This window comes from Arvicola amphibius, chromosome 4, assembly GCF_903992535.2.
Source record: "Arvicola amphibius chromosome 4, mArvAmp1.2, whole genome shotgun sequence".
Taxonomy (NCBI): Eukaryota; Metazoa; Chordata; class Mammalia; order Rodentia; family Cricetidae; genus Arvicola; species Arvicola amphibius.
The window spans coordinates 53,793,637-53,818,034 of record NC_052050.1 but is presented as its reverse complement, the minus strand read 5'-3'; the positions used below and the strand labels follow the sequence as shown (position 1 = coordinate 53,818,034).

Genomic DNA, 24,398 nt, shown 5'->3' with positions numbered 1-24,398 from the left:
ACATGTGTTGCAAGGGAATTAACACCAGACCTGGATTTAGATAGCTGGGCTCCTAGCTCGCCACTGCCACTTACCACCTCTGTGATCCTGGATGACCCTGGATGACCCTTTACCTTGTTGAACCTTAGTTTCCTTATCAGTAAATCAGAAGGGCAGACTCAAGTCAGCTGCTAAGGACCCTCTGGCTTTTGCTGTCTAGAATCTAAGCCAGTGGCTGCCAAGGACTCTTCCACCAAATCAAAGTACTCGGTGGGTGCAAGAGCAGATAGATGTAAGGTTAAAATCACGAAGAACATATAGAAGAAAGAAAACCTACTATGTATTAGATAATTGATTTAAGTGAGTTTATATTTAACATAGTAAGTAATAACAATGTAGGAAAAAAAGGTAGAGACTATATTGCTTCCAAGGAAATAAATGTTACTTGTTGACACTGGAGGCAATTGCTAATGTGTGGACAGATCCCAACACCACACACCACGTCAGAGGCTCCTTGATGACTTGTGATGTAGAGGTGACCAAGGACTGCTGAGACATGAGTAGAGGGATGATGTCTTTTCTGTGTCCCAGAACCTGCTGCTGAACAGCAACCGTTATGGCACAGTGTGTAGCTGATTCAAAAATCCTTCATGTAAAAACATAGAAACAATGTTATAGAATAGAGTTTGAAGAGGAGAAGCTAGCTAACGTCCACGGTTTCAGTCTCTGTCCCCTGAGAAGGCATCTCAGCTTTCATGGTTCCACCATAAGCTTTTACAGATCCGAAGTTACTGTGTGTGGGAAACTTCATATCTGACCCCAGACTGAGAGGAAGTTCACTGTGCATAACAAAAGACCAAGACTCTTTCTGGAAAGTCTACAAAAGATTGAGGTTGGTGTCATCATTGACCCTAGCAGCCAACATGCTCTGTACCACCCCCTCCTCCACTCCACAGAGGTTTCCACTCTGGTTAGAGAGGGAATTTTGTTTTATTTTAACCAGGAATTGTCAGTTGATTTTTCATTTTTTTTTTTTTTTTTTAAAGTCTGTTGGTTTTGGCTTGAAGCTGCATCCTGGTTATCCGTCTCAGGAGAGAAATAAGAAATGTGATATTTTCAAAAGCAGAAGGCAGGAGAGAGAGAGAGAGAGAGAGAGAGAGAGAGATGCTGTAAGCCTAACACACTAAAAGGTCAGGCAGAAACAGGTCGGATGCTGAAATCGTGCAGACTCAGGGCAGTGCAGATGAATATGTGGCCGCCGGGAGGCTTGTCAACATCTGGGGGGCCTGTTTTTCTCCACTAATCCTTTGAAGCTGTTTTTGCTTGGGTAACTATGACAACTTGTGCAGAGTTTAAAAATGGAGAGAAGGGACTTGATGTTGACCTGGAACAAGATGATTTTTGTTGTTTACTGCTTGCCTTGGGCTAACATTTTATTAATATCCATCATGCTTATTTTTTCCTTTCCTTAATTAATAGTTTGTTACTGGGAGTTTGTGTGTATTAAATAGTCAACCTGAATTTAGATGTTTCTTCTTTCATACAAACAATAGTTTTTATACTAGGTTTTAATGATTTGTGATAAAGGAAAATGGTTAATTTTTTTTTGAGACAGAATCTCTCTCTTATGTAGCTCTGTCTGTCCTGGAAGTATGTAAACCAGGCTGGTGTCAAAGACGTCTGCCTGCCTCTGCCTCCTAAGTGCTGGGGTTAAGGGACCACCACACTCAGCAATATTTGAATTTTTAAGAATAGATTCATTAAGATGATAAGGTTAGAAAAATCATTTTCCATTTCTTTCTATCACCCCAATGTGAAACAAACAAACAAATGGAACAGATGTGTATGGAAAGGAAATGGGGTAAAAACAAATAAGCAAAAAAACCCACAGAAGTAAAGATTCTGCACACACTTTTGTAATAGGAGGCTGCTTGTTCGTTCCTGGCTGCCCAGACTAGAAAGAACCACACAGAAACTGTATTAATTAAATCACTGCTTGGCCAATCACTTAAGCATATTGCTAGCTAGCTCCTACATCTAGAATTAACCCATTCCCATCATTTTCTATTTTACCATGAGATTTGTGGCCTACTGGCAAGGTTCCAGCTGGCAGCTTGCATCTTTCCCCTCTGGTGGCTACATGGCGTTTCTCTGATTCTGCCTTCTTTCTCCCAGCATTCAGTTTAGTACCCCTTCCCCCCTACCTAGCTCTACTCTGTCCTATCACAGGCCAAGGCATTTTCTTTATTCATTAATCAATAAAAGAAACACATATACATAAAAACCTCCCACACTACACTTACAGTCTGACAGATGTGGTTGGATGGGTATCCATCCCTCCACATCTCTCCACTGAGGTTTACAATAGAGAAGAAAGAGCAAAAGCTTCAGATGTCACTAAAATTAAACTGCCAACACAGGGCTTTTAGGTATTCTTGTCTTCTCTTAGCTCCCTGGCACAGTCCACAGGAGGAAGAAGAGAGCTTGCAAAGACTATTAAGGTGAAACCCACAGGCCAGGGTTGTCATTCATGTCCATATCTTTCCCTAGGCGCACCTGGCCCTGAGCTGCCCACCAATAGCCCGCAGCCATGAGTTCCGACGCCGAGATGGCCGTTTTCGGGGAGGCTGCTCCTTACCTCCGAAAGTCTGAAAAGGAGCGAATCGAGGCTCAGAACAAGCCTTTCGATGCCAAGTCATCCGTGTTCGTGGTGGACCCTAAGGAGTCCTATGTGAAGGCAACAGTGCAGAGCAGGGAAGGGGGCAAGGTGACAGCCAAGACCGAAGGAGGAGCTGTGAGTAAAACCAAGAGGGTGGAAGGGAGGGAAGCAGGAACGATCTTTTTCTCCTACTTAGGGCGTATTAACTGGACCCTTCCATTCTTAACAGACTGTCACAGTCAAGGAAGACCAAGTCTTCTCCATGAACCCTCCCAAGTACGACAAGATCGAGGACATGGCCATGATGACCCACCTGCACGAGCCCGCCGTGCTGTACAACCTCAAAGAGCGCTATGCAGCCTGGATGATCTACGTGAGTGTCCCTGTCATATTTAATCAAAACCATATAGGTTTTCTTGTTGAAATGCCTCATTATGTCAGTGATCCAAATTTGGGTGTCTTTGAAAACGCACATGCATAGAGCTCTCTGGTTAACTGCACTCACTGGCTATCTGGAGCCTTGGTACTGCATCCGATAGCTGGAGAGCCGAGGGGATCAACCAATGAATGGAACTTCTTGAGGATCAGCAGCACTTCTTTAATTCCTCTCCCCCTGCTCACACAGCATTATTTCCAAGTTGGAGCGATGAGGTGATTTCTAATTGAGCAACTTTGTCTTTGTTCACAGACCTACTCTGGCCTCTTCTGCGTCACCGTCAACCCCTACAAGTGGCTGCCGGTGTACAACCCCGAGGTGGTGGCAGCCTACCGAGGCAAAAAGCGACAGGAGGCCCCGCCCCACATCTTCTCCATCTCTGATAATGCCTACCAGTTCATGCTGACAGGTGAGTGTATCTATAATCACATCTACAAGCGCTAGAAAACATGTGCCAAGCCATAGCAGAGGCAACGCATAGCCAGCAGCTTGAAGAGGAAATCTTTGCATACATGTGATGATAGCCAGGAACGAAGCCGAAAAGTTGATTTAGAGTATGATGCACCAATTACAAAAGCATAGGGAAATTTGCTTATACCTCTATGCTAGAAATCTAAATTTGTTGATGCTAATCCCAGTTCAAAGTTAATCAAAACTGGGTATCAACTCCATGTCTTAATTACACCTATTGTTTCATCTCACTTAAAAAGGAAGCTTTTAAATTTCACAAGCACTATAGGAAAAAAAGCAGCCTGGACATTTAAAACATGACAGGATTCTGAAGTACGAGCCAGGTGAATGAAGGGGCCATGAAACTGTGAAGCCAGCTGCTTCTTGGATGATTCTCATTGGTAAAAGAGTGAACTGGGCCATTTCGTAATCCACAGTTCTTCACATTAATGATAACAGCAGTGTGATAATTAACACACGTTTTACACTTAGTTCTTAAGACTTGTGAAAAGAAGAGCACAAATTTAGTAGCGTCAGTGCGTTCGCTTATTTGACATGTCCACGGCTTCCCTTCACAGATCGTGAGAACCAGTCCATCCTGATTACGTACGTAAACAACATGCCTTTCTGTCTGCTGAATTTTGACTGCTCGGGCTGTGCCTCCTGCCTTATCTTCTGGTTTCTCGTTTGGTCCTCACAGTGGAGAATCCGGGGCCGGGAAGACTGTGAACACCAAGCGTGTCATCCAGTACTTTGCGACAATTGCAGTCACTGGGGAGAAGAAGAAGGAGGAGGCTCCCACTGGCAAAATGCAGGTGGGCATGGACCTCTGAGGGAGGGTAGGGGAAGACAGGCTTTTCACAGCGTGGCTGTGGTGTGTCAAAATTGCAGTAACCAGAGGCCCACCATGCTGGAGTTTAGAAAATAAACCTTGGAAGGGTTTTGTGAGGAGGGGGTGAACAAGATGATATGTTAGCAAGTTATAGGCCTGAAGCCATTTCTCTGAAGCAAAAGGGGGCCTGAGAGGCATCAAATGAAATCAAGCCATGTCACAGGCATGTCTCCCTCACTGATGTGGGTTCCCTCCCTTTTCCTAAAGCCTTTCCTAGTGATAGGATGTGACCAAGGGAAGGCAGAAAACAGATAGGAAATTGTCTTAGTATATACAACTCAGATAATTCAAGCTTTATCTACCTCTTTCATTTGTCTTAAGGGGACCCTGGAAGATCAAATCATCAGTGCCAACCCCCTACTGGAGGCCTTTGGCAACGCCAAGACTGTGAGGAACGACAACTCTTCCCGCTTTGTAAGTCTCTTGGCTGCCCTGTTCATGTGAGAATCACCCCCACACGTCTACATACACTGTGCTAATGTATTTTCCACGTATTTGGTCCATAGTTAATGAAATAATGTCTAGCTTTAATCAATCCTCTTTTGCCTTCTGAAGGGTAAATTCATCAGGATCCATTTTGGTGCCACAGGCAAGCTGGCTTCTGCAGATATTGAAACTTGTGAGTTAATAAACACCGGCGACCAAGAATCTTTCCTGAGGGGGCACTCGTATTGGAAAAACCTTACCCTTGATTCTTCTGTGTGAATTTCAAAGCTGAATTTTCTACGTTTGGCTTTTGTTCGTGTAAAAACGTGCCCACTATGCCTTTTCAGATCTGCTGGAGAAGTCCAGAGTCACCTTCCAGCTCAAGGCTGAGAGGAGCTACCACATCTTCTACCAAATCATGTCCAATAAGAAGCCAGAGCTCATTGGTAAGGAGCATCTTGGTTTGTTCCCATTGAGAAAGTCTCCATCCTGCCTACGCTGTCCCTCTGAAGCATGGTGATGACCAAGGTAACTCTTCACTCTCTTCCCCACGCGTCCAGAAATGCTCCTGATCACCACCAACCCATACGACTTCACTTACGTCAGCCAAGGTGAAATCACAGTGCCCAGCATCGACGACCAGGAGGAACTGATGGCCACAGATGTAAGTGACAGAGAAGAGGAATGAGCTAGCAAGACCCTTGTCAGTACACAGCGCTCTCCTCCCATCAGCGTGAAAAGGACCAGCAGCGAGTGGGTCAGACAGTGTTATCGTTCAGGCTTCCTTACACTTGGAAGAGAAATCACAGAATATTTCAACGCCATCCTCCGCATGTATTTACATTTCAAATATCTGCAGTATATGTTAGGTACCTGGCATCCCTCAAAGAGCTGGATCTTTTTTTGTACTCTTTATGGTGCTGGTCACTTTTTGCTCAATACTTGCACATGTCAGCCCCTGTACCCAGGAATCTCAGAAAAGCTATAATATTTTCCCACTTTTTATAACAGAACATGAGGTTAAGTTCTTCATAGTTAGCTATAAAGGTCAACTTCGTTTTGAATAAATGCCTACAAATAGTACACCCCTTGTTAATCACTAGGAAAAATGAGTTGACTACTTCAAAAACACTCTTTTGGGTATTTCATGAACTTCTACATCTATTTCTGAAACTATAGAATCTTTCCTTCTCTGTCTCTTTTCTTTAAAGGTTATCATATTTTGAACTTATTTTCTTTATACATAAATTTGATACATGTTATACTTTCTTTCAATTTCTGCACAATCTTTAATTATTCTTAACTTTAATATTTTCAACACTGGTAGCCCAATCCCATCAAGATAGAGTTGAAGGATGCTTAAAACATAATTTTTCTTAAAAAAGTTAATAACCTATGTGTATGCCTTTATCGTATATAGATTTTATTCACTGTAACATATTGTTATGTTCATATTTCCAAAAATGACATGGAATTGAGACATATCCCATTGTCTAGTCTGGCAGGTTTTAAAAAATGTAGCGACCTCACTCTAGGGCCTTGTTAATAATATGTAGTTCTAAGACTGGGTAGTCTAGAAGAAAGTGAGCTAGAACTAGAAGAAAGGAGGAAGTCTCAGGAGAGACACCCTTCATGTCCCTGCATCGCTGTTTGCTCCCTCTAAAAGCCACATCAGTGTTTAGCATGGCTAACATGCCAAGAAAGTAACCAAAACCCAACGGGAGTGGGAGACAGAAAGCATTTCAATAAAATAACAAATTTATCTTCAGAAATATTTCTTCACTGAATGAGTAGAGAAAGGTCAGTAAAGTTCATGCCCAGGCACCCCAAGGCCAGCCAAGCTGTGACCTGCTATCAGAGAAACGTGTGGAGAAACTGGGAGCCATTGCCATTCTCATGATGGACTGTCTATATCTACCAAGGTGGAAGGGTAGGCTGGGGCTGAGCACTAAGTTAGGACAACATAGGAAAAGAAGAAATGTCCTGGGAGACAAGACAAGAAAGTGTGTGGCTAATTCACATGCTGTCCTTAGCACCTGCATTGCTCAAATGATGTTTCTATTGGCTCAGAGGGGAAGAACTCGACTTCTGAGCCATCAAGGTATTTGTCAGATATAAGGCAAAGTGGAACTGAGAAGCAGGGAGCCAGACCCCTAGTGTCCTGAGCAAGCTGACCACTGTAATGACTGTTACTAATTCAACTCTTTCAACAGACTGCTGTGGACATCCTGGGATTCAGCGCAGATGAAAAGGTGGCCATTTACAAGCTCACAGGTGCCGTGATGCACTATGGGAACATGAAATTCAAGCAAAAGCAAAGGGAAGAGCAAGCTGAGCCAGATGGCACGGAAGGTAACAACCCTGCTGTCACCATTGAGATGAGCCTTTTTCAGAGGTGGGGACCTGATTGTATTGTCTTTCTAATGAAAGGCAGAAGTTTTAGGGAGAGGAAATAACACATTGGTAGTTTACATAATTGATCAAATATATAGGAGCTTTATTATTTCTGTTCATTCTACTGTTCTGTTTTTTTTCCCTGTGGGGTGTGTGTGTGTGTGTGTGTGTGTGTGTGTGTGAGTGTTTGTTATGGTGGTGATACTGAGCCCAGGGCCTTGTCCTGAGTTACATCTTCACCCCTAGTCATTCCTCATTCGCTTTTTATAAGAAAATACTTGCTTTTTGATGAAAGCACATTTTATTCCAGTGAATAATCACAATTTCCTTCTGACCCCTTTCCTACCCCCCTGGGTTAGAGTTTCTCAAATTTTTATCTATGGTGTACTTTTGCTATATTTTAAATATCACACAGAGCATGGGCTCTCCAAGTTACAACTTAACAGTATAAGAATAACTAAAGTTGAGTCAGGTGCACCTTTAATCCCAGTACTCTGGAGGCAGAGGCTGGCGAATCTCTGTGAGTTCGAGGCCAGCCTGGTCTACAAGAGCTAGTTCCAGGACAGGGGCAAAGCTACAGAGAAACCTTATCTTGAAAACCCAAACCAAACCAAACCAAAACAAAAAAAGAATAAAGTTATTTTGAAGAGTGGCCATGCTTTTCAGACATAAAGAATTGGGCAGAATTCACAACCTTCGCACCATACTGTTTGTGTAAATCCATTGTCACCAACTTCATCATTTGCAATGAAGTTGTGCAAGTCGCCGTCAGTTCCACTGTTCTTGGTTCTTTCCTGCAGTGGCTGACAAGGCCGCCTATCTGACAAGTCTGAACTCTGCTGACCTGCTCAAAGCCCTGTGCTACCCCAGGGTCAAGGTCGGCAATGAGTACGTCACCAAAGGCCAGACAGTGCAGCAGGTGAGTGTGATCTAAGCCCCTGATTCACTTGAACCACTGGGACTCAAAAGGTCATCCCTGTATCCAGCTCAAACAACTCAACTGACCAATACTTTCCTTGAAGGTGTACAACTCTGTGGGCGCCCTGGCCAAAGCCATCTATGAGAAGATGTTCCTATGGATGGTCACCCGCATCAACCAGCAGCTGGACACCAAGCAGCCCAGGCAATACTTCATCGGCGTCTTAGATATCGCTGGCTTTGAGATCTTTGATGTGAGTAATGAACCAGTTAGCAAACACACATTGGCAGTCACTTGACTGATCTTGCTGGAGCCCTGGAAACACTCTTTACAAAATGCAACCTACAAAACACACAAATTCCTGCTGATGTGGGTTGGTGGAGGGATCTGAACAAGGAAATGAGTGTGAACGGAACAGAGAGAATGCTACATTTGCAGGACTAGAGTCTCAAAGAAGGACCATGAACACTCATTCAAAACTGATCTTGGGGGCTGGAGAGATGGCTCAGTGGTTAAGAACACGGCATGCTCTTCCAAAGGTCCTGAGTTCAATTCCCAGCAACCACATGGTGGCTCACAACCATCTGTAATGAGATCTGGTGCCCTCTTCTGGCCTGCAGGCAGAGTACTGAGAATACCTTATACATAATAAATAAATAAATAAATCTTTAAAAAAACTGATCTTGGATTCAAGCTCATCACCATAGAAACACTTGTTTACATTACCCTCAATGACTGTTTCAAAGATCTCCTATTTAACAGCATTTTGCCCAATATGCAAGATTTCATATTGTTCCTTGAAAAAACATTTGAGGATTTAACGATTTAGAATTATAACATCCTTTAAGAGATTTTCTGAAGGCCTACCTCTTCAATATAATAACCCTAAATGTCTCAAAATTTGAAGAAAATGTATTAACTGCCTCATAGATACAAATAGGGAATTTATGACCAATTTCCTACATTAATGTCTTCCCATAGTTCAACACCTTGGAGCAGCTGTGCATCAACTTCACCAACGAGAAGCTGCAGCAGTTCTTCAACCACCACATGTTCGTGCTGGAGCAGGAGGAGTACAAGAAGGAAGGCATCGAGTGGGAGTTCATCGACTTCGGGATGGACCTGGCTGCCTGCATTGAGCTCATCGAGAAGGTCTGTGTGACTTTTCAGACTTTAAAACAGGAACAACAAATTGTCTCTCTTACTATGTTTACTGACAATCCCAATTCTCAAAGAGTAATTAGTGATATCTGATGATGTGCCTGTGTGTCATAGGTGTCCTCAGAATGGCATAGGTGATCTGTTACTAACAACTCTAACGCATGCACGTACAAAACACAGATTCACATTCTCTCTTTCTCTGGTTTTTCAAGACAGTATTTGCCTGTGTAGCCCTGGCTGTCCTAGAACTGGCTCTGTAGGCCAGGCTGGCGTTGGACTCATAGAGATCTGCCTGCCTCTGCCTCCTGAGTGCTGGGATTGAAGGTGTACCGCAGCACTGCTCAACCAGTTCACATTTTCAACTGTTATAATCTCACACTTCCTGAGTTTTTTAATGGCATAGGGCATCACCATGTAACCCTTGCTGACTTGGATCTTACTATGTAAAATTAGGCCAGCCTTAAACTCACAGAGATTCTCCTCCTCCATCTGTTTTCTGAGTGCTAGGATTAAAGGCACATACCATGGGCTTCTTTCTTTCTCAGTTTTATTCTTATGTGATTTAATTGGTATAGAAGAAAGGGATGAAAATACAGTTATTAATCCTGGTGTGACTATGATGTATCCTCCCATGTATACTATATAACAAGGCAGTGCATAGATGGTTAAGATTGGACAGTAATGTTGTATTCATCGATTCATTCCTTACTTGTGATTACTACCAAGTAAATTCACTAAACTTCTATTTGACCTTACCCTGGGAATGAGCTCTGATTTTTCCCATTAAGTAATTAAGGGAATTAGTAATTAAGGAAATCAATCCAATTAGGTTAGAGCAACAGATGTATCATATTTATCTAGAACTCATTAAGCAACTTCATTGTTTAAAACTGTTGGGTTCTTGGGACTGGAGAGATGATTCAGTGGTCTCCATAGGCCTCCAAGCATCTCTCTCTCTCTCTCTCTCTCTCTCTCTCTCTCTCTCTCTCTCTCTCTCTCTCTCTCTCTCTCTCTCTCTGTCTCTCTCTCTGTCTCTCTCTGTCTCTCTGTCTCTCTCTGTCTCTCTCTCTCTCTCTCTCTCTCTCTCTCTCTCTCTCACACACACACACACACACACACACACACACACACACACACACACACTGGGATTTTGTCATGGTACCAAGAAAGAAGCTATGTGAAACTCCTGAAAGAATGATAAAGTAGAAATAAAATGCAATTGCCAGCTAGGAAATTTTCAAATATTCAGATCAAAACTCATAAAATTTTGAAAAAAACCCTAGGATGCACAGGTTAAGAAAATATCTTAATTTGGTAATGTACTAGCTCCACTGTTTACCAAAACTACAAAACTATACAGTCCCAAGAAAAACTATTTCCTTCACTAGTATTTCAACTTCTGGATTATCAAAATGATTTTTGAGAATGAATTTGTGAATTCATATCATCATCAATGCTAATGCTTTCAGTCTTTCATATTAAATTTGTCTCAGAAAAATCAAACTGCTTCATGAACAAAACCAACATATTATCAATGCTTAAGTCCATAGAGATGGGAGGTGAAGCTGGGAGTAGAAAGAGTTTTCATGAGGCAAAAGGAGATGCACTTCCTTCTTGGTGAAGTTGCATTTTTGGTCATCAGAACATAGTCTATCCTTTTCACATCTTTCCCATGTCTAGAGTTGTGGTGAAGGATGTTACACCTTGAGAAAGAAGTATTCAGAACACATATGAGTATATATAGTCACAGGATAAAAACTGAGCCTTGAGAGGGTACTTTTAGAACTTAATTTTACTCATTGAACACATTTGCCAGATGCTACAGATGAACTTTTAAACTAAGCCTTTTAGCAACATATATCTTATGCATTCTTCAGAAGATAACTGTTATATTTTGTTAGGAGAGGGGAGTAATAAGTAGGATCTCATCTGTTTAATACATAATTCCAAGTTCTTCTTTTGGAATGCCTTCTTTTCAGGTTTGTGCCAAACACACAAACTACTTTGACACTCTTTTCTAAAGGATTCATCACTATCTTCCCCCTTTTTAATACTTAGCCAATGGGCATCTTCTCCATCCTGGAAGAGGAGTGCATGTTCCCCAAGGCAACAGACACCTCCTTCAAGAACAAGCTGTATGAACAGCATCTTGGGAAGTCCAACAACTTCCAGAAGCCCAAGCCAGCCAAAGGCAAGGCTGAAGCCCACTTCTCGCTGGTGCACTATGCGGGCACTGTAGACTACAACATTATTGGCTGGCTGGACAAGAACAAGGACCCCCTGAATGAGACTGTGGTGGGGCTGTACCAGAAATCTGGCTTGAAGACTCTAGCTTTCCTATTTTCTGGAGGACAAGCTGCTGAAGCAGGTAATTTTTTATACTATCAACTCATTCTAAGAATTCCAACACAGAAATACACCATCTGTCAGAGACAATATAGGTCATCTAAGACCATCACAGAACACAAATACTTACATTACAATTCATGACAGTAGCAAAATTTCACTTATGAAGTAGCAGTAAAAATAATTTTATGGTTGGGAGTCACTAAAACATGAGGAACTGTATTAAGGGGTGACAGCATTAGGAAGGTTGAGAGTCACTGAAACAAATGTTGCAAAATCTACTCTGAAAGTTCAGGCCAACGTGAGTGGAATGAAAGTGTATTAACAACGGTGGTACATAGGCATCAGGAACTGTTCGGTCCACAGCCTTGCTTATCAGTGAGAAAGTGGATTTAGAAGGTTCAGTGATTTGCTGCTGATTGTACCAGCCGCTCTTCCACATCAAAACTACTGCTTCCATCAAGGGTCCAGCTAAATTGGAGATAAGGAAACCCTTCATCAGGACCACAGCACTAGGTGAACAGAATAAGGTTGTATTTCCTCCCTTAAGTATCTGAAGTCCCGATGTACAAATGACAACATGCGGACCTGGGAAAATAGAAATTACACATCTCTGCTGATGAGCCTAGTTCAACTACCTAGAAGCAAGCATGCAACTCTGCCTGTTCTAAGGGATGTGTGCATGGACAGGACCTTACTCCACTGTCTTCTAAGCATATCCTGCAGGAAGCGAAGCAGACACTGCTGTTCTGGATGGAGTCAGGGAGTCCCATCACCCACCCATATCTTCCAAGTTGTGCACATCTTTGTTCTTCCCTGGGTCTCTATAACCATGCCAGTGGTTACTGTCTCTTCCTCTAGAACTAAGGTAGATGAGTTCTGGAAGGCAGAAAGGGACTGAGTGCCACAGGCTCCTGGGGAAACGTGGCCATCCTGTCACAGGTGCACACAAGAGGACTCAAAGGCTGCAGCGAGTAATCTCCATTTTTTTCCTTTCTGTCTTTCAGAGGGTGGTGGTGGAAAGAAAGGTGGCAAGAAGAAGGGTTCATCTTTCCAGACGGTGTCCGCTCTTTTCAGGGTACAGTAGAATCTTACACTTAGAAGATAATGAAACTATAGTTAATGAGAGATTTTTAAAGGATGCTTATGGTAAAAGTGGGAGAAAAGTAGTAGTATATTTTTTCAATCTGAAAAATACTTCAGGAATTTTTTTTTAACAAAATGAAGGCGTGAGATATTTCCTCACGTTTCAAATATAAAAGACTTGGTAGTGAGGAGATTTTACATAAAATCAAACCCTCATTAAAAAACACCCACTGTGTTCGAGACATCTACTCCATATGATCAAAGTCTCAATACAAGAGTTTTATGGTTGGCAGGGTTTGAGAAAAACAATCTGAAATGGACTATTTTGTATGATCAGGAGTGTTCTAGAAATCCACCTTCCAGACATAGGCTTCCTTTTGGTCATCATGATTTGATGATAGCTCATTAGAATGTGGTAGAGGAAAGATACCGCTAATAGTTATTCTAAATCTCTCCATATGGCTTTATAGGAGAATTTAAATAAGCTGATGACCAACTTGAGGAGCACCCACCCCCACTTTGTCCGCTGCCTCATTCCCAATGAAACTAAGACCCCTGGTAAGACACTTCTCATGCGCAGAGCAACCTCAGTGTGGCTTCTCTTTAGATGGCTGTAGAGTTGTATTCCCCTTTCCAGGTGCCATGGAGCATGAACTGGTCCTGCACCAGCTGAGGTGTAACGGTGTGCTGGAAGGCATCCGCATCTGTAGGAAGGGCTTCCCCAGCAGGATCCTCTATGCAGACTTCAAGCAGAGGTTTGTTTCACATCTTCCAATGTCTTATATAGAGCAGTGTTAAATTTTAAATGTCATTTGGTTTGCCATTTTTTGATTGACTCATCTTTTCAAGAGTAGTGACTACTGTTCTGTCTTTTATTTCTTGGTAAAGAAAAGTCATGTTTTAAATTTGCTTTCCACTTCAACAGATACAAAGTTCTGAATGCAAGTGCTATCCCAGAAGGTCAATTCATCGACAGCAAGAAGGCTTCCGAGAAGCTTCTAGGCTCTATTGACATCGACCACACCCAGTACAAATTTGGCCACACCAAGGTACCACTGGTCCAAATTGCTGACATACATTTAGTACTTTCAGAGTTTGTGTGTGGGTGGCCATAACAAGTCTAACTGTTCTCTGCAAAGGTTTTCTTTAAAGCTGGCCTGTTGGGAACTCTAGAGGAGATGCGAGATGATAAGTTGGCTCAGCTCATCACGCGCACTCAAGCCATGTGCAGAGGGTATTTGATGAGGGTGGAGTTCAAAAAGATGATGGAGAGGAGGTGAGGAACACAGCCACTTTCATCACTGAGCTCAGTTGCAACTGTGATGGTCACTTGTCACATTTTTGCCCATTTGGATCTCTTTTTCTCCTTCCACAGAGAGTCCATCTTCTGCATCCAGTACAACGTCCGCGCCTTCATGAATGTGAAGCACTGGCCCTGGATGAAGCTGTATTTCAAGATCAAACCCCTGCTGAAGAGCGCAGAGACCGAGAAGGAGATGGCCACCATGAAGGAAGATTTCGAGAAAGCCAAAGAGGATCTGGCTAAGTCAGAGGCCAAAAGGAAGGAACTGGAAGAAAAGATGGTAGCTCTGATGCAAGAAAAAAATGACCTGCAGCTCCAAGTTCAAGCTGTGAGTAGCGGAGGTGGCACACAGCTCTTTGATATTGCCTAATCAGGATGTAGCTGAGTACGAGCAATTCCAGGCTTCAGAGTAAATGATTCCTATCCAGGAATCTGCTGTGATTTCCTGCCTTTCAAAAACACTAAGATTCAGACCCAAAGAAACAACACTGCAAAGCCACACTTATGATGCTTATGTTCATATGTGCATCCTACACACAAACATCCATGATGCTGATGTTCATATGTGCATCCTAAACACAAACATCCATGATGCAGATGTTCATATGTGCTTCCTACACATACACATCCATGATGTTTATGTTTATATGTGAATCCTATACACACACAGCCATGATGTTCATGTTCCTATTTGTATCCTACACACACATACATGATGCTTAAATTATATGTGCTTCCTACACATGCACATCCATGATGTTTAGGTTTATACATGCATCATACACACACATATACACACATGATACTTATGTTCATATGTGTATCCTATACACACATTCATGATGCTTGTGTTCATTTGTGTTTCTTTCACAGTCTGGTCACTAGTGAATAAAGTCAAGAAAATATCTTTTAGGCATTTTCCTTTCTGTATGGAGCATCTCTTATACTAGAATATTCTCTTTCATTAATATTGTTGAATAACTAGAATATGGAAAAAAAACGAATCCGAGAATTAGTAAATTGCTTTTCCAAAAGGACTGAGGGCTAGTAGATTATATATTTTTGCAACAAAACTACTTTTTCCTGATTTTACCTTCTATACATGGATACTTATGGAATGAGTTATTCTGTTTGATCAGCAGATAAAGATATTTGCATTTTGTCCATTTAATATTTTTACGTTGGCAATTGAATGGCCTATCCACTGACCAGCTGTAGTCATCCATGAGTGTGTATTTGCAGATAGGAACCCATACAAATGAAAAGTCACTATTCCTCCCCTTAGGAAGCAGATGGCTTGGCTGATGCAGAGGAAAGGTGTGACCAGCTGATCAAAACCAAAATCCAGCTGGAGGCCAAGATCAAGGAGCTAACTGAGAGAGCGGAGGACGAGGAGGAGATCAATGCCGAGCTGACGGCCAAGAAGAGGAAGCTGGAGGACGAGTGCTCAGAGCTGAAGAAAGACATCGACGACCTTGAGCTGACCCTGGCCAAGGTGGAGAAGGAGAAGCATGCCACAGAAAACAAGGTAAACTTATTATTCACTTTAAAGCATTCACAAGTATTCATTTAGTACTGAACCTTAAATCTTAAAATTCCAGAACATGAAAGATAAAGTTACAATAATAACATGGTTTTGCGTTTACCTTTATCTCCCATTGTATCCAGTCATGCAGCCTATATAGGCTTCTGGCTGCTGTTCTCCATGTCAGGCTAATGTTGTCCTAAGAAGTTACATTCTCATGTCCTTTATCAAGACACGTTTTCATCAGCATTCCTACCATCTCTTCAAATCTAAAGGTGAAAAACCTCACGGAGGAGATGGCGGGCCTGGACGAAAATATCGCCAAGCTGACCAAGGAGAAGAAGGCCCTCCAAGAGGCCCACCAGCAGACCCTGGATGACCTGCAGGCAGAGGAGGACAAAGTCAACACTCTGACCAAAGCCAAAACCAAGCTTGAACAGCAAGTGGACGATGTGAGTATGAAAGATAAGCTTTCTCCTTAGAAGGGATGAAAGAAACGGTGGGGAGACGAAGCCATCAGTGGTCTCCATGAGCCTTGAAATTCAGACTTGGAGTCTTCTGGCTGTTTGTTTTCTTTTAAGATTTTTCTTGAGTATTTGACTAATGACATATGGGTCAATGCTTGAGAGCCTAATCAAAATCCTTTATCATTTAGCTTGAAGGATCACTGGAGCAGGAAAAGAAGCTTCGGATGGACCTAGAGAGGGCGAAGAGGAAGCTTGAGGGGGACCTCAAATTGGCCCAAGAATCCACAATGGACATAGAAAATGATAAACAGCAACTTGATGAGAAGCTTAAAAAGTAAGTTTGATAGAATTCAGGGCTGGCTTCTCACTGTGTCAGCACAGATGCAACATGTATTTAAATGTTTCTCAATTATTGCTTAATGACACATGGGGTAAAAAACAATGACAACTTTGGTTTTTCATTTCATTAACATGGCACTTTGCGGACTTGCAAAATAAGTACTTCTCTCTCTTTTAAGGCCAGCAGTATGAAAATATTCAATTATACATAGATAAGGCTGTGGGTAAAACTGACCATAAACTAAAAGTAAAATTGACCATAAGCTAATGTATTGCTGTTAAATTAGGAAAGAGTTTGAGATGAGCAATCTGCAGAGCAAGATCGAAGATGAGCAGGCCCTCGGCATGCAGCTGCAGAAGAAGATCAAGGAGCTGCAGGTAAGTCAATGGCTTCCATCAGTCTAACTCATCAGGAGAAACGTGACTGACCCAAGAAGCTGAGTCTGTTCTTCCTGCCACCCCCAGGCCCGCATTGAGGAGCTGGAGGAGGAAATCGAGGCAGAGAGGGCCTCCAGGGCCAAAGCAGAGAAGCAGCGCTCTGACCTCTCCCGGGAACTGGAGGAGATCAGCGAGAGGCTGGAGGAAGCTGGCGGAGCCACTTCTGCCCAGATCGAGATGAACAAGAAGAGAGAGGCTGAGTTCCAGAAGATGCGCAGGGACCTGGAGGAGGCCACCCTGCAGCATGAAGCCACAGCGGCCGCCCTTCGGAAGAAGCACGCGGACAGCGTGGCTGAGCTTGGGGAGCAGATTGACAACCTGCAGCGGGTCAAGCAGAAGCTGGAGAAGGAGAAGAGCGAGCTGAAGATGGAGATCGATGACCTCGCTAGTAATATGGAGACTGTCTCCAAAGCTAAGGTCTTTCCTAACTTCTTGATTTATCTGAAATACTTGAAAGTGACTATATACTGTATGTGACTCTAGCCAGCCACACTGCATGTAATCTGAGATTTTCTGATTGACATTGCTGTACTGGATGGAATTCCTCAAGTGTATACATCTTATTTTTCAAAATCACCTTCAACTTTGTTGCTATGGCCACAACAGTAATAATGCAATGACAAGGAAAAGTCCCCTCCTCATGACGTGGGCCATAAATAATGTTCATGTTTCCCCAAAGAGAGGAACCCAGTTTTGATGTGCACATATTCACTTAGTCAGTAACCGAAGCTCCTGTGCTGCTTCCCCCAACACTGTGTGAGGCTTTGACAGCAGCATAAATAAGATTCTGTGCCTGTCATAAACAGTTACAGATCTCTAAATCTCAGCCTTCTGAGTAGACATGTGTCACCTTGCCCTGCTTCCCGCCACAGGGGAACCTTGAGAAGATGTGCCGCACCCTGGAGGATCAGCTGAGCGAAGTGAAGACAAAGGAGGAGGAGCAGCAGCGCTTGATCAACGAGCTGTCGACCCAGAAGGCGCGCTTACACACAGAGTCAGGTCAGTCCGTGAGCGCTGCTGCCATTGGAATAGCAAGCATGGAAGGTCGGGCCCCTTTGGGCAGCAAGACTCATGCTTTGTACAGTGTGTGCACATTTATGACTTCTTACTCCTTCATCTTTAGGGTCTAAGATGGTTACAGAGCCATGACTCGAAGCTCTAACCAAAGGGGCAAAAGTTATGCCTTGAGTTTAGATGAGTTTTGTTCCCTCAATCTTAAAACACCAAAGAGAGCAGTGCCCTAACACTCTGGAGACATTGTTCACACTGTGTGAAGTAAGGAGGGTCCAATGCTATCCCGCCTCACTCCTGGCTGAGACAAAAGAATCCAGTTGCTGATGTTTTCCCTCTCAGGTGAGTATTCGCGACAGCTGGATGAAAAAGATGCTATGGTGTCCCAGCTCTCCAGAGGCAAACAAGCATTCACACAACAAATCGAGGAACTAAAGAGGCAGCTAGAGGAGGAGACGAAGGTGAGAGCCCTGAGCTGATGCTCACCTGGGCAACCTGCCACACTACTCACTCCACAAAGAGGCTATCAGCAATCAGAACACAAGCCCACACCATACAATTTGGGGTTTTTTTTTTTAGGCCAAGAATGCGCTGGCCCACGCCCTGCAGTCAGCTCGCCACGACTGTGACCTGCTGCGGGAACAGTATGAGGAGGAGCAGGAGGCCAAGGCTGAGCTGCAGAGGGCCATGTCCAAGGCCAACAGCGAGGTGGCCCAGTGGAGGACAAAATACGAGACGGATGCCATCCAGCGCACAGAGGAGCTAGAGGAGGCCAAGTATGGGTTTCAATGAGTTAGACAGAAAGAAACCAAAGCAAAGGAAAAGTGAGGGAAAAATAGGAAAGAATATTCATGCAGCAAAGAATCATCAATAATTTCACAATTTCCATATCTGTATAATTAAGAGGACCATCTGTATAATGTCTAGGCTCCCATTCAATCACAACATTATTGAGCAAATGTATCCTCTACTGAGCTGTCAGGGTTAATTCAGCTTCAGAGCCCTCCCGCTTCCTCCTTCTCTCTGGTTTTGTAGATATGTTTGATAACACTTGAGATGGAAAAAAAACTCACCTGGGAAATCAGAGTTCTGAAAGGGATAAAATGGACTCTAAGAAGTAATTCTGGGAAAACCTGTGGGCACACAGAAATAAAATGTCTTAGGGGAAAACATGCTTTCCTAATCAGCAGCTAGGCAGAGTTTACTGTGGTAATCAATTCTTCCCTTGGTCACTCACACTGACTACCTCCTCAGGAAGAAGCTGGCCCAGCGTCTGCAGGATGCTGAGGAACACGTAGAAGCTGTGAATTCCAAGTGTGCTTCTCTTGAAAAGACGAAGCAGCGGCTCCAGAATGAAGTGGAGGACCTCATGATTGACGTGGAGCGGTCCAATGCTGCCTGCGCTGCACTTGATAAGAAGCAAAGGAACTTTGACAAGGTGGTCCACGTGATCTGTGAAGTGTCCCCCCTGGGAGGAAGGGTGTTATGGCTGGGTTCAGAGTTTAACTGATGTTGTGCGTGTAGGTCCTAGCCGAATGGAAACAGAAGTATGAGGAAACTCAGGCTGAGCTTGAAGCCTCCCAGAAGGAGTCCCGGTCTCTCAGCACCGAGCTGTTCAAGGTGAAGAATGCCTACGAGGAGTCTCTGGATCAACTTGAGACTCTGAAGAGAGAAAACAAGAATCTGCAACGTGAGTCCCAGCCTTCCCCATCCTCCTTAGCCCTGGCTGGACCCTCCCTTGTTGCCACCATTCCCACCTCTTCCTCTCATCTGTTCTTCCACAGAGGAGATTTCTGACCTCACTGAGCAGATCGCAGAGGGAGGGAAGCATATCCATGAGCTGGAGAAAATAAAGAAGCAGATTGATCAGGAAAAGAGTGAACTACAGGCTTCTCTGGAGGAAGCAGAGGTATATACCTTGTTTGCTCAGCTATCCATTATAAACAGACTAAAAAGAGAATGACAGCTGAGTCTACCATTGTGTGGGCTTTAGGGGGACAATGCTCGTCATCAAGGAAAAAAAATCTGTCATATATACGTCACAGGTGCAGAATCAGTGCTCTAAGCTGAGATATGTGAAAGTCTGGGGAGGGGGCTCAATGGCTCTTTGAGAAGTCACCATAGCGAGGTCACCAAAATGTCACTTTTATTAAGGCATCTCTTGAACATGAAGAGGGCAAAATTCTACGCATCCAGCTTGAGTTGAATCAGGTGAAATCTGAGATTGACCGCAAAATTGCTGAAAAAGATGAAGAAATAGATCAGCTGAAGAGAAACCACCTCAGAGTCGTGGAGTCCATGCAGAGCACACTGGACGCGGAGATCAGGAGCAGGAACGATGCCCTGAGGATCAAGAAGAAGATGGAGGGCGACCTGAATGAGATGGAAATCCAGCTGAACCACGCCAACCGCCAGGCTGCGGAGGCGATCAGGAACCTCAGGAACACACAAGGAATGCTGAAGGTACCTTGGGGTGAAGCCACACTGTGCTGGCAGGCAAGGTGTTGCTGTAGAGCTCAAGCCTTAAAATTTTAGGAAAATTACGGGTCATAAATCATCAGAGCAGTGTGGTAGCAAGATACAAAAATTGTATGTTGGGAAGATGCCAGATTCTCTCTGAAAGGTCCAAGAGAGAATTTGCTTTGTCCTCGGAGACAAAATGAGTGGTAAGTATGTGGAGACAGAGTGATGACTGTTTAGCCTTCCTAGTATGAGGACCGTAGGCATGACCCACCAACTCTGGCTCCTGGACTTCCTTCTTAAATATGTAAAATAATGTAATCAGGTTAACTGGTTTTTAAGGATATTTTCCTGATACAAAATTTCATAGATTTATCCATGATTGTTTTTATGATTTGGGATCTGAACTAAAACATCATGTCATTAATGGTACTTGTCCATGTCCCTAATGAATCAGGCTCTGTGTTAGTAAGATCCAGGTGTGAGCATGATATTAAATCTGAATCCACTTTAACTGGAACACAAGTCAGAGCTTCTCTTATTTCTGTGCAGGACACTCAGCTGCACCTGGATGATGCTCTCAGAGGCCAGGATGACCTTAAAGAGCAGCTGGCCATGGTTGAGCGCAGAGCGAACCTAATGCAGGCTGAGATCGAGGAGCTGCGGGCATCCCTGGAGCAGACAGAGAGGAGCAGGAGAGTGGCGGAGCAGGAGCTTCTGGACGCCAGTGAGCGGGTGCAGCTGCTGCACACTCAGGTGAGGTTTAGGACCAGGCTTATCAAATGCCTTCCCTAAAGCTAAAGGCAGTCTGCAGGGATGTTCACGAGATGTACAAGTAATGTTGGCTATTGTAGCACAGATAATAAAAACCCAGAGACAGATATTGGGGTTCAAGCTGAAAGGTCAGAGAAGTAAAGCAATCAGCCACTAGAGAGCACTTATTTCTACAAAGTCTTCAGACTGAAAAGAGATTGAGTTTCTGTCTCATCATGCCTTATATCCTTCTCAAGTGCTGGGATTAAAGGTATGCACAACCATGACCCGGCCTCTGTGGCTAATTAGTGTGGCTGTTGGGATTAAAGGTGTGTACCACTACTGCCTGGCCTGTGTCACTGACTAGTGTGGCTGGCTTTTCACTCTGATCTTCAGGCAAGCTTTATTTGTTAAATCATAAACAAAATATCACTAAAAAGCAGGGATACCTTCCCAGAATTTGCGGAAATGTACAGAACGATCTAAGTATGTACTGAGACATAGACAGTTCACAAGTCCACTCAAGGCCTGGTGAACTTGTGGACTTGGAAGGATCTGGAGCTTATATAAAGAAGCACAGAAGACCACCCATGAGGAGTAACGCGTACAACATTGGTGGCTGTCTTATCTTTTGAAACTCTACACAGCAAACAGTAAAAAAATGTAAAACTAATAACTCATCACTATATTTATTATCATGTATGTACCTAAAATTAACCTCCCAGGATCTATAAAGAACTCTTGGGTTCAAATTCCTGGAGCCATATTAGTGCTAGCTACCACTTGTGTTCTACAGTGCATTTGTTAAGTAAATGGTGGTATGTCCTTGCAATGACCTTATGAATCGTTCACTGCCTCTGAAAGCTAGCCACAAAACAGTAAAAGAAGAAAGCAAATTAAGGTGAGGTATCACCTAGCTTTTTTTTTTTGCAAAATGTATACAAAAAACATTCAAAAGGGTAAGCAAAAGTGTTATTAATGGTTGTCTCTGGTTACTGAGCATGTATTACTTTTGTCTTTAGTTAATATGCATGCCCTCTACTTTTTAAATAAGAAACCTATGTAACAGACTATTTTGAACACTGTAATTATCTAAAATCAGCAATTATGAAAAAGTTCAAATCAATATTATAATTTTAAAAATCAAATTAATTTTATGTAACACTTTTCTTACTAATTATGACTATCTAGAATTAGCTCTTTCAAATACTGTTAACTTTCCAAAAGCACGGGAATTCATTATTGGCCCACCTTTTGTACCAATAAGGATGCTATTTATGAACTTATGACATAGAGTCAACCAATACAGATGAGCAGCTAAAACTGGTAAGTTATTTTCGTCAGCTGTGTGCTACACAGCAGTTTAGAGCAGGAAGATTTTACTCTGTGTTTACAAGTTCCATGGATAACAAATCCCTTTGGCACTAGAGATTAAATTTTACATGGAATCATTTATGTTTTAGGACCAGGGAAATAGGTAGAAAAAGCCACAAACTTGGAAATGACTTCTAATTTTGTTTTTATTCTGAACATTTCTAATTATCAGCAATTTAGGTATTAATAACTAGTTATAAATGTTATTAAATGTAGATTTCTTTTTTTTTAATTTGCAACAGAACACCAGCCTCATCAACACCAAGAAGAAGCTGGAGACAGACATTTCCCAAATCCAGGGAGAGATGGAGGACATCGTCCAGGAAGCCCGCAACGCAGAAGAGAAGGCCAAGAAAGCCATCACTGATGTGAGCAGAGGGCAAGACGGAGGTGATGAACCTGAATCCCGCTGGGCCTTGTCAGCCCTTACCTAACTCCGTTTTATCACTCACCAGGCCGCCATGATGGCGGAGGAGCTGAAGAAGGAGCAGGACACCAGCGCCCACCTGGAGCGGATGAAGAAGAACATGGAGCAGACGGTGAAGGACCTGCAGCACCGTCTAGACGAGGCTGAGCAGCTGGCGCTGAAGGGTGGCAAGAAGCAGATCCAGAAACTGGAGGCCAGGGTGGGTGCCGGCCTGCTCTTTCCGCTCCTAGCCTGAGCGTGTGAACAGCCACAGGCAAAATGTTAACCGTGCTCCTCTCCACTTGCAAACTGTTACCCACGCTCTTCTCTTCCAGGTGAGAGAGCTGGAAAACGAGGTGGAAAACGAGCAGAAGCGTAACGTTGAAGCCGTCAAGGGTCTTCGCAAGCACGAGAGAAGAGTGAAGGAGCTCACTTACCAGGTAACTGGCCTTCCCTTCTCTGCCAGCCCCTCCAACCCCCGTGTTTGGGAAAATAAAGATGGAAGGGTAGTGTCAGCTGACAACACTCTGTGTTTGCTGGGCCTTTCAGACGGAGGAGGACCGCAAGAATGTGCTCAGGCTGCAGGACTTGGTGGACAAGCTACAGACTAAAGTGAAGGCCTACAAGAGACAAGCTGAGGAGGCGGTGAGTATCTCCACAGGAAAGGAATGCTCCAGGACCATGTCCGGTTCTGTGAAGGACCCAAGTCCCTCTCATTCAAGGGACTTTCTTCTAAGGCAATGAACAGGCCAGGAGCCCCAAATTAATTTGGAAAATGAATATTTATTTGGAAAACCAAGATTTTGCTGCAAATTCTTAGAGCTTTAGACATTCTAGTTTATTTCTCTGAGATTGCATCAAGTAACGCTTTAAAGGAGTTAACACAGAAATGCCCCGCCACTGCCCTATTCTCACTATCTAGAACATTCCAAGATCCCAGCATTCACAGGGACTATGCAAATGAGGGCCTGAATTATTCTAAGCCTTCCCTAACATTAGGATTAAATCCAGTTCTGAACTTTATAAAACATGAATCTTTCTCATTCAGTAAGGGCTTCCCTGTTCCTTGGGGCTCTCGGTACCCAATATCACTGCTGTGTCCTCTCTTTAAAGTTTGGTTTGCAGAAACAAGACTGAATAACATTCCTGCTTCTGTGGCCTCTGTATAGTTCCTCACTCTCACATCCCCAGCTTGCCAGGAAAGGCGCCAAGTGAAAGAGACTAAGGAAGGGGTTGCAAGCATACTCATTTATGTAGTCAAATCCATGGGAGGTTCTGCCCCAAATAAGAATGCAACCAAATGACAGGACCTTTTACTTTCCCATTCATGAAGCAAATCCTGTAGCTTCTTTTAGCAACAAGGCAAATTAGCAAGCAGGAAATGTCAACTCTTGTTCTTTCCGATGCATTCCCATTCACAGGAGGAACAATCCAACGTCAACCTGGCCAAGTTCCGCAAGATCCAGCATGAGCTGGAGGAGGCTGAGGAGCGGGCCGACATTGCCGAGTCCCAGGTCAACAAGCTGCGGGTGAAGAGCCGAGAGGTCCACACCAAAGTCATAAGTGAAGAGTAA

At 43.4% G+C, this 24,398-nt stretch overlaps 1 protein-coding gene across 4 annotated transcripts; it reads left to right on the top strand.

Annotated features, from left to right (window-relative positions):
* Positions 1-2,569: 2,569 nt before the first annotated feature.
* Positions 2,570-24,398, top strand: LOC119813651 (myosin-4). Of its 4 annotated transcripts, XM_038329047.1 has the most exons (39): positions 2,570-2,773; positions 2,868-3,011; positions 3,327-3,483; positions 4,103-4,130; positions 4,225-4,339; positions 4,738-4,830; positions 4,972-5,035; positions 5,190-5,288; positions 5,403-5,506; positions 7,056-7,194; positions 8,037-8,155; positions 8,259-8,408; positions 9,137-9,307; positions 11,375-11,684; positions 12,059-12,066; positions 12,672-12,740; positions 13,219-13,306; positions 13,386-13,503; positions 13,674-13,797; positions 13,888-14,024; positions 14,124-14,379; positions 15,337-15,579; positions 15,852-16,028; positions 16,232-16,377; positions 16,670-16,760; positions 16,848-17,237; positions 17,693-17,819; positions 18,174-18,292; positions 18,411-18,607; positions 19,086-19,269; positions 19,356-19,521; positions 19,616-19,740; positions 19,986-20,294; positions 20,844-21,047; positions 22,661-22,786; positions 22,874-23,044; positions 23,160-23,264; positions 23,374-23,469; positions 24,246-24,398. In XM_038329047.1, exons 1-39 carry the CDS (start codon positions 2,570-2,572, stop codon positions 24,396-24,398), a joined length of 5,826 nt encoding a protein of 1,941 aa, XP_038184975.1. The 4 variants fall into 4 exon arrangements, with proteins under 4 accessions (XP_038184975.1, XP_038184977.1, XP_038184978.1 ...); XM_038329049.1 differs by lacking the exon at positions 12,059-12,066 and having other exon boundaries at positions 4,225-4,332; positions 4,734-4,830; positions 12,670-12,740; XM_038329050.1 differs by lacking the exon at positions 12,059-12,066 and having other exon boundaries at positions 11,375-11,680.

Bases quoted from the DNA above. Each gene is read 5' to 3' on its own strand.
- LOC119813651 (XM_038329047.1), top strand. From the start codon at position 2,570: ATGAGTTCCGACGCCGAGATGGCCGTTTTCGGGGAGGCTGCTCCTTAC. The intron at 13,307-13,385 runs GTAAGACACTTC...TCCCCTTTCCAG, and splicing joins CAATGAAACTAAGACCCCTG to GTGCCATGGAGCATGAACTG. The intron at 20,295-20,843 runs GTACCTTGGGGT...ATTTCTGTGCAG, and splicing joins ACACACAAGGAATGCTGAAG to GACACTCAGCTGCACCTGGA.